The 16,598-nt window shown below is 37.8% G+C and overlaps 2 protein-coding genes across 5 annotated transcripts in view; one reads left to right on the top strand and one right to left on the bottom strand.

Moving 5' to 3' along the window:
* SPDYA (speedy/RINGO cell cycle regulator family member A) overlaps positions 1 to 4,145 on the top strand; it is a 37,161-nt gene extending 33,016 nt beyond the window's left edge. For all 4 annotated transcript variants that reach the window (XM_043604230.1, XM_043604233.1, XM_043604232.1 and 1 more), the window contains one exon: positions 4,054 to 4,145. In XM_043604230.1, coding sequence (XP_043460165.1) covers positions 4,054 to 4,142 — 89 coding nt within the window. In that variant the 3' untranslated portion in view covers positions 4,143 to 4,145. The remainder of the gene's footprint in view (positions 1 to 4,053) is intronic.
* TRMT61B (tRNA methyltransferase 61B) lies at positions 1,876 to 16,598 on the bottom strand. Its single transcript, XM_043604229.1, has 7 exons — positions 15,814 to 16,598; positions 14,537 to 14,639; positions 11,451 to 11,641; positions 6,209 to 6,300; positions 5,310 to 5,536; positions 4,529 to 4,606; positions 1,876 to 4,442 (listed from the first exon to the last, which is right to left on the bottom strand). The coding sequence occupies exons 1-7, from the start codon at positions 16,525 to 16,527 to the stop codon at positions 4,399 to 4,401; spliced, it is 1,449 nt and encodes a 482-aa protein (XP_043460164.1). The 5' UTR covers positions 16,528 to 16,598; the 3' UTR covers positions 1,876 to 4,398.

The raw sequence follows: 16,598 nt of genomic DNA, 5'->3' as shown, positions 1-16,598 counted from the left end.
CTTTGGTGATGAAAATAAGCTGCCACAGAAGTCTTTTAGCAAACTAAGGACTAAGGAAGTGGTGAAAGCGTTAAGAACCAGCCCTAATGAAAGGTTGTATGGAGTGAATTGGGAGAGAATTCCAACCACAATTTGAACAAATATTTATAGAAAGCAGAACACAAGCAGTTATGGTTTACTCAAGCTAATCCCTGTAGATATCAAAGAGTAGTAACACTCTTTGGGGCGCCTGGGTGGCTCAGTTCGTTGGGCGTCCAGCTTCAGCTCAGGTCATGATCTCGCAGTTTGTGGGTCCATGCCACATGTTAGGCTCTGTGCTGATAGCTGAGAGCCCGGAGCCTGCTTCGGATTCAGTGTCTCCCTCTCTCTGCCCCTCCCCTGCTCGCAGTCTGTCTCTCTCAAAAATAAATAAACATTAAACAAACAAAAAAAAAAAAGAGTAGAAACCACAGTGCACCCAGGGAGGAAGGGGCTCTGCCAGTTGGCTTGCTTTGAAGCAAAAGCACAATTTTGACAGATGGTGGGTGAAAAGTGGAGCACTTGACTTAAGGGAGTTGTAAGTGGAACTGTGCTTTCATTCTGTCCCTGGAGGAAAGTCCTGAAGCCCTGGTTTAGGATATATACGGATCCTATACAGGAAAGAACAAGTATTTACTCATTACTGTTTTATTCAGAATATTAAAGTTAAATGTAAAAGCTTTTGTTTCAGGATGGCATTTTCAATGTAAATTTTCGATGTAAAGAAAAATTATTAATCATACACTTGACCAGGAAACATATACATTCATTTTCCCTCAATAGGCTTAACTGGGAGTGAGCTCAGTAGGGGTGTGGGGGCATTCAAGGGTAACACAATGTTATCAGGAGCAGTGGTCAGTGTCTTACTGCCTCAGCAGCTGATTTTTAGTGATGAAAAAACAAACTCAGAAAAGTCACAATTGTAAGGTAAAACAACAAAAGCAGCAAGATGGGACCCAATTCTATCTGAATATGGCCTATTTTAATACTAAATGACACTGTTTACCTTAGGCATTTTTAAGCCTTGTGACACCTAAGTTAATCCCTCTGAAACATGAATATGCAGAGGACTCCTCAGATTTTAGAGTGAAGCCAGAGGAAAAAAGCAATATATCAAACCTTATTCCTGGATCACAGAGGCACGCATGGGACAGTACAACTGTTATATAATCTAAAATCGAGTAATTTTTCCTCAAAAAACAAATCCTTATTTAGTTGAGTCACTACAACTGTTCTAGTCATACTGGTTTAAAATCCTAATACCTAATAAAGGCATAATCAGTGTTTGTAAATTAATGATGTAATAAGGCAATGCTAATTATATAACATTTAAGAGTACAAAAGACTCTAGGGTGAGAGACTTTTTAGAGGCTGTTGAAGGCTTTTTAGAGGAAGTAATATGTGAACTGAACACCGACTAAGTCCTGTTTTGCCCAGCAAAGTAAGGGGAAGGGCTTCTGAATAGCAGATAAAAGTTTAAAGCATATACTCTCACTGTCTCTATAGCCAATGAATAGCTTATCTAGTTATTCCTTCACAATATTTTTTAAATCTACCCCTTTTCCTTACCTCATGGTTATATACTACAACCAATCACCTCATAATGTATACCACGTGGTACTGTGAAATTGCTGATTCAATTGTTTCTTCCTTCCTTCAAATACTCATAGACACTACTAACAGACTAACTTCAAACAGAAAAATCTCCTTTTACATGACCAGAGAACCCTCAGGAGTTCCCTACTGCCTCTGAAGTAGAGTTCAAACTCCCAAGTCCCCCACAGTCCAAGAGCTGCATGCCTAAATTTCCCCCCAGAACAACCAAGTCAACAGATAAAAACAATACATGATCAAATGTAGGTTTACAGCCATCAGCACATTTTTATTGACCATTAGTGGGTGGAAAAGGTGGGATCTCTGGAAGGTACTAGGAAGACAACGGAATCAGTCACAAATCTGTAGGAGTTTACAGTATGAGAGATGACAGCCAGACACGAATTTAAGAAAGGTTAACTTTAAAAGAACACATCTGTAGGCGGTGCATGTGGCTGGGTCAGTCAGTGGAACATGCGACTCTTGATCTCGGAGTTGTGAGTTCAAGCCCCACAATGGGTAAAGAGCTTACTTTAAATATAAAAAAAATAAAATCTGTCCCATAAGCAAGATTGTTAACATGCTTAATGTTCAATGGAGACATGGAGAAAGGGCTTAAGCTGGACTTTAACCATATAAATAAATGCTTATTTGCTTATGTAGTTTGGTTTTCAATTCATCTTAATATTTATTAGAATGGACACCGTTAAAGACATCTTGTTCAATTCAATGTCAATAGTTGAATTGAGCGCAGTGTACTGAACAGAAACTAATTATTCTACGTGAAATAGGAGTAGAGGCACAACTTTTCTTTGCTCTTAAGCCAGCCCCTTCTCCATGTAGTACAATTAGAACTTGCATTTAAAATAATACATGAAGAATTTCACTACTGGTTAAACACAGGACAGAAGAAAAAGGCATGTTCCATGATAGAACTTAAATTGTACTTCAGGGGTGCCTGGGTGGTTCAGTCAGTTAAGTGACTTCGGCTCAGGTCATGATCTCGCGGTTTGTGAGTTCGAGCCCCACGTTGGGCTCTGTGCTGCCAGCTCAGAGCCTGGGACCTGCTTCAGATTCTATGTCTCCCTCTCTCTCTGCCCCTCCCCTGCTCACACTGTGTCTCTCTCTGTCTCTCAATAATAAATAAACTTCCAAAAAAAAAAAAAATACTTCAGAGCTTCTATGTATCTGAAGTGTTATGAAAACTATAAAGCCATTATTACTGTATGAGTGTTTAGATAGTTACCATAAAGAAATATGACATCAGAAGGCTAATCTGCTTATATGATTCAGTCTGTTCCCCAAAAACAACGAGAGTGGTTTTTTTCCAAAACACAGATCTAAGCATGTTACCCCTCACTTCACTAAATCCTTCAATGAGACCCTATTTTTCTTAGGATAGACAAGCTTAAGAGGTCTAGAAGATCCTGCATGACCTGACCCCTACTTATTTTTCGGGTCTCTTTCACTCAACCCCAGCATCACTGGCCTTTTTTGTTCTCATTTTCCCTGCTATAGTTAACTTGTACTTACCATTCAGGTCTCAGCTCACTTGTCACTTGCATAGGTAATTACTTGGCCAGAGCAAAACCTCTATTATAGTACTCTGTACTTCTTTGGAGCATATAACAAATCTCTATTTGTGTGACTATTTAATGCCTAGTTAAACTTTATGGTCTAAAAAAGCAGAGATGTTAAAATTTTCCAAAAAATGAAAAATATGTAAAATGTTATTTAGAATATTTATTATTTTAAATAGCCTAAGGGATAAATCCAGGAATAGCAGCATTTATCCTCCCAGGTACTACCCTTTAAAAACTATAAAACATTGGGGCGCCTGGGTAGCTCAATTGGTTAAGCGTCCGACTTCGGCTCAGGTCATGATCTCACAGTTTGTGAGTCTGAGCCCGCGTCAGGATCGGTGCTGACAGCTCAGAGCCTGGAGTCCGCTTTGGATTCTGTGTCTCCTTCTCTCTCTGCCCCTCCCCAACTTGTGCTCTGTCTCTCAAAAAATAAACAAACATAAAAACTATAAAAACCCATATCTAAACAATAACCTAGCCACTCTACGTTTTTGTTTATCTGTAGAATATAGATAACCTTAAAGATAAGCTACCTCTATTAAATGAAAAAACATCATATAAAGTTTAAAACAATGTAGGGTACTGGTAAATGCTAAATAACTGATGCCTATGAATAATAAACCCCTAATTAATTCTGATGTTCTTTCAAACAAGTTAAAATGATTCTGATAAAAGAGTCAATTGTTACATCTTCTATTACAGTTTTTAAGATGGTTATATGATTCTTAGCAGTTTTCCTATTGTTTACTATAACCCAGATTTCGCTACTTTTTAAGATACAGACAAGCCATTAAAATATGTACTTAAAATACAAAAATACATTAAAATTTATCTTAAAATGCGTATTTTATTTTGGTAGCCAACGACCATCAATCAGACAAAGAAAAGAAAACTAATTTTATGAAGAAAGACAAATCTATGGAGTGGTTTACAGGAAGTGAAGAATGAAATGGCTCAACTAAACCAACTTGGAATCATTAACTACAAAATGTCAAACTACAAGACAAGTGTCAAAATGGGACATTTAAATTGTTTTGAAATGTTACACATCTTCCTTCAGCTTTTGTTATTTTTTGAAATTATATGTAAAAGTTATACAAATCATATAGCAAAAAATTTCAATCTATGAAAGTAGTGTTTTGCAATATAAAGTTCTATTTTGATACCTTTCCTTCTTCACATCAGTTGCTACCTTCTGAGGTACTCAGTTAAGTTGTGGTTTAAACTTCCTCAGCTTGACAAGAAATGCTAATTTAAGGAGAGAGAAAAAAAGTAAGGTCATTACAATAATTAGAAGAAAACACCATTTAATATGACCTGAAAACATCACTCACCTGTATGACCAGTTTGCCAGTGTATAGGTCTAGCAATATAGGGAAATGATCCATATGGAAAATCCAAATGTGATTCTTCTGTTGTAGAACAAAATATATATTATAAGCTACATAAAATATGTTATAATTTGCTCACAAAACTGTTAAAATACAAATTACTGTTTCTTTAAGTTTTTTCTCTCAGACATTTTTTTCAGCATTTGTTTTGGAGCTACTCTGCCAGTTATCTTACAAAACAATTTGAAAAGGATTAAATGATAAACTTGTATATGGTTTTATAACCAAATGGGTAAGCTTATATATCATAAATCAATGGATATTTGAAAACTTGTTCAAGACCTAAATAATGTGTACATACAACAAGGACCTAAATTTAGTTCTGTGACAATTTCCAGCAGTGTCCAGAAGTTGCTTTTTGGAATATTAGCCATTTGCATATTAGGTCCTATTCTTTGCCTTCAGTAATAATCACTGATCTAAATTAAAAACATCCTTTAGTATATTTAAAGTATTTCATAAGCCAACCTCCTTGATACAAGTAAAATACAAATATTATAAGAAGTTCAATTCTTCAAAGGTATCAGTTTTACATAAAAGGCAAAAAAACATTACTCTGTCCCTTAAGAGATTTTAATTTAACAAAGAAATAGTACATTTCATCTTCTCTAGGGGAAAAAAAACCCAAATCCCTGAGAAACAGCTCTGATTATTGGTCAATACACTCAGGAGCCTATTCTCGATTTATTATTGCAAACACATATGAAATAAAATTGAAGCTTACCATGGTCATCCTCTTGAAACATCTCATCTTCAATGCTAACTTTCTTTTGAGAATGTAATTGTAAATCTGTATTGATTTTAGGTTCTACTTTTTGAGGTAAAGTTCCATTTTTCTGTTTTGCAAGGCAAACCAACCAATCTCTGACAATAACTTCACTTATCTTTTCACATGTGAGAGCAAGTTCACAGATGCGAATTCCATCTAAAAGTTCAATAACCTGTGTGATGCTTTTAGAAAAGTGGAAAAAATGTACTTTAAATTTCTACAAAAATAGTAACTTTATACTTAAGTTCACTATATCTCTTGACCCAAATTCAAAGGCTATAGTTAAATGAAGGGGGAAAAACAAATATGCAAATTAGAGCACACAATAAGCACTTTCATAGAAAGTAAAAAAATACAGAGACCATAATTTAACATTATTGTTCACAATACACTTTTAAAAATTTTCTTCTAAATTGTCAGAAGAAATACACATCTTATATTACCATTTAGGTAAAGGATGATTTAAACAGCAATATAAATTAATTGGGACATATGTCATTTCGTAAGTTTTATGAGATGACCTATATACCTAATTCTAATTCAGTTACAAAATGAACACTTTAACCAAATACTTAAGACAAAATAAAAGTGTATTTAAAATCACATTACAGGGGCACCTGGGTGGCTCAGTCGGTTAAGTGTCCGACTTCAGCTCAGGTCATGATCTCGTGGTTCTCAAGTTTGACCCCCATGTTGGGCTCTGTGCTGACAGCATGGAGTCTGCAGCCTGCTTCAGATTCTGTGTCTCCGTCTCTCTGCCCTCCCCTACTCAGGCTCTGTCTCTCTCTCTCTCTCAAACATGAAAAAAAATTTTTTTAAATCACATTACAAAGAAGAATAGCCACACTACTCACTTTGCTAGATATACAGCACATATGCCACCCTGTTTAAGATTTGGGTATAAAACAGGCAAAGCAACTTGAGGATTCAACATATCCAAAGCAACCTGTTGAGAGGAAAGCAAATCAGACTGAGTTTTTTTAAACAAAGCACAAGTTTTCTTTCCTTACTGTGGTATAATGATACACTTTAGAAAGCGATTACCCAGTTACAGTTTTCATTTTTTAAAATATAATACTATTAACTATCATTTTGCTGCTCCCCCCCAAAAAGCATATTTACCGTTACACAATTTGTCATAGTACTTGACTATATGAAAATCATAATGGCATGTCTTACGCTTGGCAATACTGATAATACAGGAATCTTTATTTAGCTGTATTTCATATACACATATGTATACAAATACATACTTTATAAAGTTTCACTCAATACTTTAATTCAGCTTTTGGCAATAGGAATTCACATGATCTCAAATATGTATTTTTATGCTCAACAGGAAAGTTATGAATATTAATTTCAGAGATTCTAAAATGTAAGAATCATGTCCCTTGTTTATTTATTCTTTATTCAACTGCAGACTATAAGGCTATAACTCACAAAAGCTGTTAAATGAATTCAATGAATAAACAAAATTTTTAAAAATCACTTAAAATAAAATAGGGTCAAAATAGAAAATACAGTGGCTTTCATTGATGGATAACTCTGAAAGCTAAGGGTAGTTGGTACAACAACATATTTATTAAATTAGAAATTATTCCATTATTTGTCTTTTTAAAATGGCATTAATGGTTCATCAATCATTATTTTTAAAAAAATTTTTTTTCAACGTTTATTTATTTTTGGGACAGAGAGAGACAGAGCATGAACGGGGGAGGGGCAGAGAGAGAGGGAGACACAGAATCGGAAACAGGCTCCAGGCTCTGAGCCATCAGCCCAGAGCCTGACGCGGGGCTCGAACTCACGGGCCGCGAGATCGTGACCTGGCTGAAGTCGGACGCTTAACCGACTGCGCCACCCAGGCGCCCCGAGTCATCAATCATTATTCATTCACCAAATATTTACTGAGCACCTTCCATGTGCCAAGCATTTTGCTAAGTAGTAATAAGAAACTCTGTTTCAAGAGAACATATATCCTAATAAAGGGATAGACATTAAACAAAAATCCAATAGATATGTAAATCAGAGGAGGATAAGTGACAAGAAGAACTATAGACTTATAAGGCAAAGTAAGAAGGATACAGAGTAACAAGGAAAGGAAATGCCATTTTATATATAGGTTGGTCAGTAAAGAGACCTGAAGAAAATCATTAAGCTTACCCTGTGGAAATTTAGGGGGTAAGTATGCTCCAGATGGAAAGAACAGCAAATACAAATGTTCTGAGGCTGTAGGAAACTTGGTGAATCTGAGAAGGCCACTGTCACTGCAGTGGAGACAAAAGGGGGAAATGGTAAGAGATGAATTCACTCACAATTCAGTGGCATGAAGTACATTCAGACTTATTAAATCCATACATAGAGAAGATTGAGAGGGCAAGGAAGGATGAGGACTTGCAACAAGCAAACAGCATTGTATGCCATGAGTGGTATACATTTTGAAAAGGTAGAGCCAGTTGCAATTAGGATTGGTTGTGGGATGTGAGACAAAGAGGAATCAGGATGAATCCAGTGTTTTCAGCCTAAGCCACAGAAAGAATTGAGATGTCCTTTTCCAATGAGGAAAATGATGAAGACTATGGGAGGAGCAGGCTTGGCAGAAATAATCAAGAATTCAGGTTTGGACATGAGTTTAAAATGCCTATTAGATTCCAAGGAAAGATCCCAGTGACTGAATCAAAGGATCAAGACGATGAACATTAATGGGTTTCTTTGGGTGTAGTTTGTCTATGTTATTGACGGGACCAAAAATCAGACAACCAAGAAAACTGCCAATCCTGTTGAATACTTTTTTCTCAGTGAACATTTCCATCTAGTCACTCAAACCAGAAACTTGTTGGAGTCATCATTTTCTTTACCTTGACCTCTTTCGAGGATCTGTGGAGTTTGACACTTCTGTTTGGATTAAAATTATCCAGCCCCACAAATATACCTCTGAAGTATTGTTCAAAGTCATCCTACTGTTAATGCCTTAGATCAGGACCTCATTGTATCTTGTTGAAACATTACAATAGCTTTCTACATAGACTCACAGCTTCCATCATTGCACCACAATTACTCTAAAATAGAAGAGTACACTTATCTTGATGAGTACTAATACATGGAACTGCTGAACCACTATATTGTACACCTGAAACAGATCACTGTATGTTAACTACACTGGAATCAAAAAAAAAAAAAAAAAAGAATTACTCTAAAATGGGAATTTGGACATTCTGCTTCTCCATTAGGAACTCATCAGTAGTGGGGCGCCTGGGTGGCTCAGTTGATTAAGTGTCTGATTTGATTTCGGTTCAGGTCACGATCTCGTGGCTCGTGAGTTTGAGACCCGCATCAGGCTCTGTGCTGACACCTCAGAGCCTGCTTGAGATTCTCTCTCCTTTTCCCTCTCTTTCTGGCGCTCCCCCCACCCTCTCCAAAATAAATAAATTTAAAAAAGAAAAGAGCTCATCAGTTGTTCCCATTACCTATAAGATAATGTCCATATGCCCTAGCTTGAAATATACATAAGTGTTCTTCATTATCTAGCCCCTGATGACTACATTTGCAGTTTCATCTCATGACACCTAATTTCTACAGTCGTGGTATTCCACACTTGTGAGTCTTTCCAGTAATTGTATGTCTATCTTCTAGAATGAAAGCTCCTTTAAATGCATACTTCATTTCTGTCTTAGCATAGTACATTGCAGTACAAAACAGATCTTTAATAAATGCTTATTGTATCAAGAAACAGTGGTTCAATAATTCAGAGAATGATGATAATCCCCCAGTTAGATGAGTAAGGTATATTCCAGTGAAGAAGGTGACCTTTGATCTAAACTTTGAAGGAAAAGTAGAATTTAAACAGGTGAGGAAAAGGAGAGAAATAATAAGATGAAAATCATAGCTAATATTTCTTTAATGCTTACTATACATGAGGCACTGTTCTATGCACTTTATATGAAGTATCTTATCTAATCCTCAACAACTCTATGAAATAGGAAATATTGTTATCATTCCTGTTAATATGTGAAGGGACTGAGGTACAGAAAGATTGAAGTAACTTACCCAACGTCATCTTGGCTATTATGGGAGCCCAAGAGTGAACCAGGCTGAGTGGACTCTGAAACTTATTTCCCTCTTCCCCGTTCCCTTTCTCTCCTCAGAGATAATCATTGTCCTGAAGTTGGTAATGTTCCCAAATAATTTTCTACTTTTACAACATATGTATATTGCTACAAACGATACATGGTACCGTTTTACGTAGTTTTAAATTTTACATATACACACATTTTTTATAATGCTTTTTTCACTAAACATCATGTCTTTGAGATTTACTGATGTAGATATAATACACTATTTCACTATGTTAAATAATACTATTTTCAGTATCCCATTGTGTGCATTCCCCTTCTGGTGGTTAGGCTTTTTAAAATTTGTCAAAAATATTTTATTAGCCATTTTTTCTCCTTTTGTTCTCTTTGTGGTTTTCCACCTTTTTTTGTTCAGTTTAGCATCATTTCGGATGGCAGGAGTATGACTCCTCCTATATTTCTCATACTGATAAACATCTGGCACTATGCTCAAGAGTCCGCTGAATAAATCTAGTAAGGAATATTCTTTTAGATCAAGGATGGTTCAGCAGGTTTCTAAAAAGCTTCAATGATATCATTAGAATCCTTGTGTGTCATGATCATCAAACAAACTTCTGATGACCAATTAACCTCCCAGGTATCTATGACATTCTTATGGATAGCCTAGGTAGAGAAAAAAAAAATTTGGCGGGGGGGGGGACCCTTACTGAGCTGTAATATGCAAAACAAACAAGGATAAAGAAAAAAAACTGTATGGGGCACCTGGGTGGCTCAGTCGATTAAGTGTCTGACTACGACTCAGGTCGTGATCTCATAGTTCAGAGTTCAAGCCCCGCGTTGGGCTCTGTGCTGATAGCTCAGGGCCTAGAGCCTGCTGCAGATTCTATGTCTCCTTCTCTCTCTGCCCCTCCCCCATTTGCACTCTGTCTCTCTCAAAAAAATTAAGGGGAAGAAAAAAAAAAACGGAATTGTGGTCCTTGTGTCCAGGATCTGTGTCACCAAAACTATAGACTTTAAGAACGCTAGAGATAGGAACCAGTCTTGATAAAAATCTCATTTTTCAACCAGTTTCCCTCATAAATGTCCTAAAGTAATCCAACTTTCCAAAAGCCAATTAAGAAAAGCAAAGAAGACTCCTTACCTAGACCTCAGTCTGTAGTGTCAAACTATGAAATGATAATGGAATCATCAAGGATAAGGTAACATTCGAATTCTGAGGGGCACCTGGGTGGCTCTTTGGCTCAGGTCATGATCTCATAGTTCATGAGTTTGAGCCCCATGTCAGGCTCTTTGCTGACAGTTCAGAGCCTGGAGCCTGCTTTGGATTCTGTGTCCCTCTCTCTCTCTGCTCCCCCCAGAGCTTTCTCTCTCACAAAAACAAACATTAAAAAAAATTTTTTTTAATAAATAAAGAATTCTGAAACTCTGAGGCCACCTAATACCTCCACGTCCCACATCTCCACCATCACTGGTCACAGCCTAAAATATCATCCTGTCATCAACTATCCTTCTCCCCTAACTGAACCTCCCAGTGCTCCTCCTCCTTACAAATCCATCCACTCCACTTTCTGGAGCTGTGTTCATAACAAATGCCTCTGTCCTCAACATCTTTAATGAGCGCTCGTCTACATCCTGACATTAACTGTTCAAAGATTCCTCTTGGCTATTCTCTCACAAATGGAGGCTATTTATTCCCCCAAATCTCACAACGTGAAGTCAGGCACTAGGATCAATATGCTTCCAATGCTGCTTCCAAATTATTATTCCTTTATCCTGGAAATGCTGAAGTTAGTCACTCCTCTTCGTATTTGGTTTGGTTATTACTCCACATTTATTAACAACTTTGACATCTGATTCAGTATGTCTTTCTACTCTAAATCCTATCATGATATTAAAGGAAAATATTCCTCCTACAGATAGAAATGGTGCAAATAATGAAGGAAGAGCCTTCCGTATAAAGTATGATGCCTGTTTTCTTTGTAGTCAGTATTAGATAATATCATAGCACCCACTTTAGAAAACTTACCGCATCAAATGTTAAAGATTTTATATCTTCAGTTGCTCCTGAAATATCCTTATGAATAAAATTCACATTGTCTGGCCACTCTTCTACATGACTTATTTTCCATGAATCACACCAGTTTTTATAATTCTTCTTAGCCAATTCAAGGTGGTCTTTTCGTATTTCAAAACTGAGGACTTGTCCTTGTGATCCCACTTAATTAAAAAAACAACTTATGATATTTCATTGTATTTATTAGTTCATAAAAGATTATAAAAAATTATTTTGCAAAGGTAGTATATGGATGTGAAAAAATAATACAAATAGTGCATGGTGTAATACAAATAATACAAAACTCTCTATCGCATCGCAGAGCCTTAATCAATCTTCTTCAGAGGCAACCATGTTACTTTGGTTACCTACTTTACCATGTGAAGTGTCTCTCCCTGTTTTTAACACACATTAAAACATACATGTATTATATATACTGTCCCATGCTTACCTTCTTACTTACCAGTGATATTTCAGTGATTAATGATTTACTACATTCTTTTTAAGAGCTATTATGTTCCATCATATGGCTATTCCATAGTTTATTTAACCAATCACCTACTGATGAACATTTAGCTTGTTTCTAGTCTTACGCTATAACAAACAATACTGCAATGAAAATTATTTTCCCTAAATCTTTGTATTTATGAAATGACAGTCCTAAAAATGAAATTGCTAGCTCAAGAGGTATGTGAATTTTTTATTTTGAAAATCATTACAAAATTATCCTCCAGAAAAATGATACCAATTTACACTCTACCAACAATGTAGTAGAGTGCTTATTTCTCCATACTTTCTTCAAGAAAGAGTTTTCAAACTTTTTATCTGTGTCAATCTAAAAACTGAATATAGGGGTGTCTGGATGGCTCAGTGCATTAAGTGACTGACTTTGGCTCAGGTCATGATCTCGCAATCTGTAAGGTCAAGTCCTGCACGGGGCTCTGTTCTGACAGGTCAGAGCCTGGAGGCTGCTTTGGATTCTGGTCTCCCTCTCTCTCTGCCCCTTCCCTGCTCATGCTCTGTCTCTTTCTCTCAAAATAAACATTAACAAAATTTTAAAAAAGGAAAACAAGAAAATATAAGTAAAAACTGAATAACTTATCACTGAAGTTATAATTTACATTTCTTTAGTTATGGATGAAGTTAGGCCTTTTATTTTTGTTTTAGTACAAGCTTTTTTTTTTTTAATGTTTATTTTTTAGAGAGTGAGAGTTAAAGAGCAAGCAGGGGAGGGGCAAAGAGAGAGCAAGACAGAATCCCAAGCAGGTACCACGCTGTCAGCACAGAGCCCAACACAGGGCTCGAACTCACAAACCTTGAGATCAAGCCCTGAACCAAAACTAAGAGTTGGATGCTTAACCCACTGAGCCACCCAGGTACCCCAGCCATTCATACATTTAAAAGAGATTTGTATTTTTGTGTGTGTCTGAAAAACTTTTAAACTGTTTACCATGGTAATAGTGGAGTTTCTGCAAAAGACTAATATGTATTTTAATTTACAGCAAAAATGTTCCACCCACCTCTGTTTGAGGTGATATGAATATCATTTGGAAGCTGTCCCACATCAGTCTGTAGTTTACTAATGGAAAGTTTAAATTTATTTATTTATTTATTTGTAATGTTTATTTATTTTTGAGAGAGAGACAGAGCATGAGTGGGGGAGGTGCAGCGAGAGAGGGAGACACAGAATCCGAGGCAGGCTCCAGGCTCTGAGCGTCAGCACAGAGACAATGTGGGGCTCAAACTCACAAGCTGTGAGATCGTGACCTGAGCTGAAGTTGGACGCTTAACCAACTGAGCCACCCAGGCGCAATGAAAACTTTAAATTTAAAAAAGAAAAATTTTTTAATGTTTAGTTATTTTTGAGAGAATGTGAGAGAGAGAGAGAGAGAGCACGTGCATGCGCGAGTGAGTGGGGGAGGGGCAGAGAGAGAGAGGGGCAGACACAGAATCCTAAGCAGGCTCCAGGCTCTGAGCTATCAGCACAGAGCCTGATGCAGGGCTTGAACCCACAAACTGTGAGATCATGACCTGAGCTGAAGCTGTATGTTCAACAGACTGAGCCACCCGGGGGACCTCTCTAATGAAAAGTTTAAATTCAAGGATGTCTTTTGAAATGTAACTCCAGCTGCAATGCATCATGTTCTCAAAAGATAAAAATGAGTGATAACAATAGCATAAGCTAAACAATTAGAAAAGAAAATTATGGAGGAAAAAATCCATCCCAAAAGTAAATAGCAATAATTTGATCACTCATAGTTTGGGATTATTCATGCCATGACACTCCTCTGATACTATAGATGTTAGAAATATGGGCACTCCTCTCACAAATTTTTTTATAAATTCACTCTATCAAATGCCTTTAGGAATCAGTCACTGTGAAGAAATTACTGCCTTTAACTATGTACAGAAAAGAATCAAACAAAAGATTTGAGGAGGCCAGAATGAATTTCCTGACCTTGTATAAACTGGATTATGTTTGTATGTGATGGCATTAGGTCAAAGAACAAAAGGTTTAATTCAGTGTATTTCTATCTGTACTCTTTATAAAATCTACCCATATACACCCTTCAACAGCTGTAACAAAGTTTATTATTTAAAAAAGAATGCAGGAGGATTATGAGCAAGAGGAGACATGAGGAGGTTTCTGTGATGCAGCAACATTCCTTGTCTCGATCTGGGTGATGAGTACTTGATATGGTTACTACATTAAAAATTCTTTGAAGTCTACACACTTATGATCAGTGCACTATGGCTACGTTACATCCCAATAAAAAGTTTAGTTTAAAAAGAAAAAAAAAGGAAGAAGCCCTAAAATACATGGAGGGAGCAAGAGAAAACACAGAAAATGGAGAGAGAGTTACAAAGAGAATGACTAGAATGAACGTACAATATGGAAAGAAAAATAGTTGCCTGCATTTAGTTTCAAGGAGAATGCTCTTGATCACAAAGTTATGTGAATATTTTCTAAAACGTCTTCATTTTACTTTCTGTTATTAGGAAAGATCGAACATTTTCTTTGCCCATCTAAACCCTGCTCATTTATCCCACTCTCTTACCTGCTTTGGATAAAAATAAGCTCATTCCACCAGAGCCTGAGCCAGCTTCCAAAACAGTATCACCTGGGTGGATATCCATCATCGACAGTATCATATTCATATCCTATGATTGAAACACAGTATAGGTGACTCAGTGACCAATAAATATGTACTAAGTACACACTCTTACCAAACACTGTGTTGGACTCAGAGAAGAAAGGTGTGAAAAAAAAGGACTAAACTCTGGTCCAGTCTACCAAGAGCTTATATTTTACTTGATGAAACAAGAGATTCAAGAATTGGTTAGTAAGTAAAGCAGCACTTTAGCATAATACCAAAATTACAGACATTAAGTAACAATAGGAATTCAAAGAACAGAGAAATCAGCAGAAGGCCCTCACTTAAAAGGCGTAGAGAATTTAAGGAAACATGAAGTAGAACCGGTATGACCATGATTAAAAACTGAAATAAACCACTAGCAATGGACGATTATGATAAAACTGTAACAAGGAACATTTTCATTTATTTATGTAAAAAAAATTTATTTATTTATGTTATTTATGTAACAAGTTCATTTATTTATAAAGAATATCTTTTATGTTTAGTGTTCAGTGTCAAATGTTTTAATACAAAAACTTTTTCTCTAAAGAGAAAAAGCATTACCCCTAGTAACATGGCTTATTAAATGATGATTAAAATATCTCCATATGGTACTAAAAGAGTTGAACATTCTCGAGTCCTGAATTTGCAAACTTAATGGTTATGGGAAACAAATGTAAGTACTTATTAGTGCCTCCTTAGTCCACATTACTCTGTATAGTAAGTCAATATTCTTTTCACTTTGCAGATGAGAGAACTGACACTCCGAAATTAAAATTAAAGGTGATGGTTTCCTCCTAAAATTAGCAATCATAAGATATGCAAAGTTCATATGCATTGTTTTATTTTATTATTTTTTAAGTCTGAGAACAATTTAAATGTTCTGAGATGTGCTTTTTTTTTTTTTTTTTAATGTTTATTTTTGAGAGAGAGAGAGAGCATGAGCAGGGAAGGGGCAAAGAGAGGGAGACACAGAATCCAAAGCTGGCTCCAGGCTCTGAGCTATGAGCACAGAGCCCCACGCGGGGCTCAAACCCACTACCCCTAAGATCACGACCTGAGCCAAAGTCGGAGGCTTAAACCGACTGAGCCACCCAGGCGCCCCTGAGATGTGCTTTAAGTACATGAATCAGGACTGCAGTTCCGCATCCGTTTTGTTCTTTCTGGAACCAGTACACACTTAATTCCCACCGCATTACCTTCGGATATGTTATGGCAGGCCCTCTTTTCATCAGTAATACATAGTCTTCCAACGCCGGCCTCCTCAGCATGAAGTGCTTCCCAGAGGAACTCCTCAGTATCTGGCCGGGAAACTTCCCCACGATCTCGCTGAACGGGACTGTCCCCCAGCTACTATTTAAGTGTCCGGCGTTACTCAACCTAAATAATTTTTTAAATTGTGTCTCTCTCTTCCCCGTCTCGGCTAAGATCAACTCCCCAGCGCGAAAGGGCCCCTCTCTGGAAGTCGACCGGGAAGAGGAGCCATGAAGCTCTTCTACCTCGGTCCCGGACTGGGCCAGGGAGGGCGGCAAGGGACCCCCGGCTCCCCGGTGGGCGGGACCGGGCTGGCCCTGGTCTCCGCTCGAGTCCTCGCGCTCTTGAGGGGGTGACTCCTCTCGTGGCGTCGGCAGTCTGAGGCTTTCCAGCGACGAAAGACGTCTGGTCCCACTGCCTCGGACGCGCGGAGGGAGAGACGGGGGCGACTCTGTGCCGGGGGCTTTCCTCCGTGCCGCTTCGCGCCGTCCCTCTCCATCCCGTGCGTCTCTAGGGGAGGATTCACAACACAGTGACCGGGCTGTCTCCAAAGGCTCTGGCCCAAGGCCGCGCAGGAAGGAGAAGGTCGTGAGCCCAGGCCACCCCCGAAGGAGCCGCAGCCGTACGAGGCCCAGACCTCGCCGCGCGGCTGGCAGCATGCTCTCCGGCGCAGGCGCCGTCGCACACAGTGACGTGAGGCCGTTCGAGGCCCTCTCGCGGCCACACGCGC

The sequence above is a fragment of the Prionailurus bengalensis genome, chromosome A3 (assembly GCF_016509475.1).
Source record: "Prionailurus bengalensis isolate Pbe53 chromosome A3, Fcat_Pben_1.1_paternal_pri, whole genome shotgun sequence".
NCBI lineage: Eukaryota > Metazoa > Chordata > Mammalia > Carnivora > Felidae > Prionailurus > Prionailurus bengalensis.
This window is presented reverse-complemented; position numbering and strand designations above follow the sequence as displayed.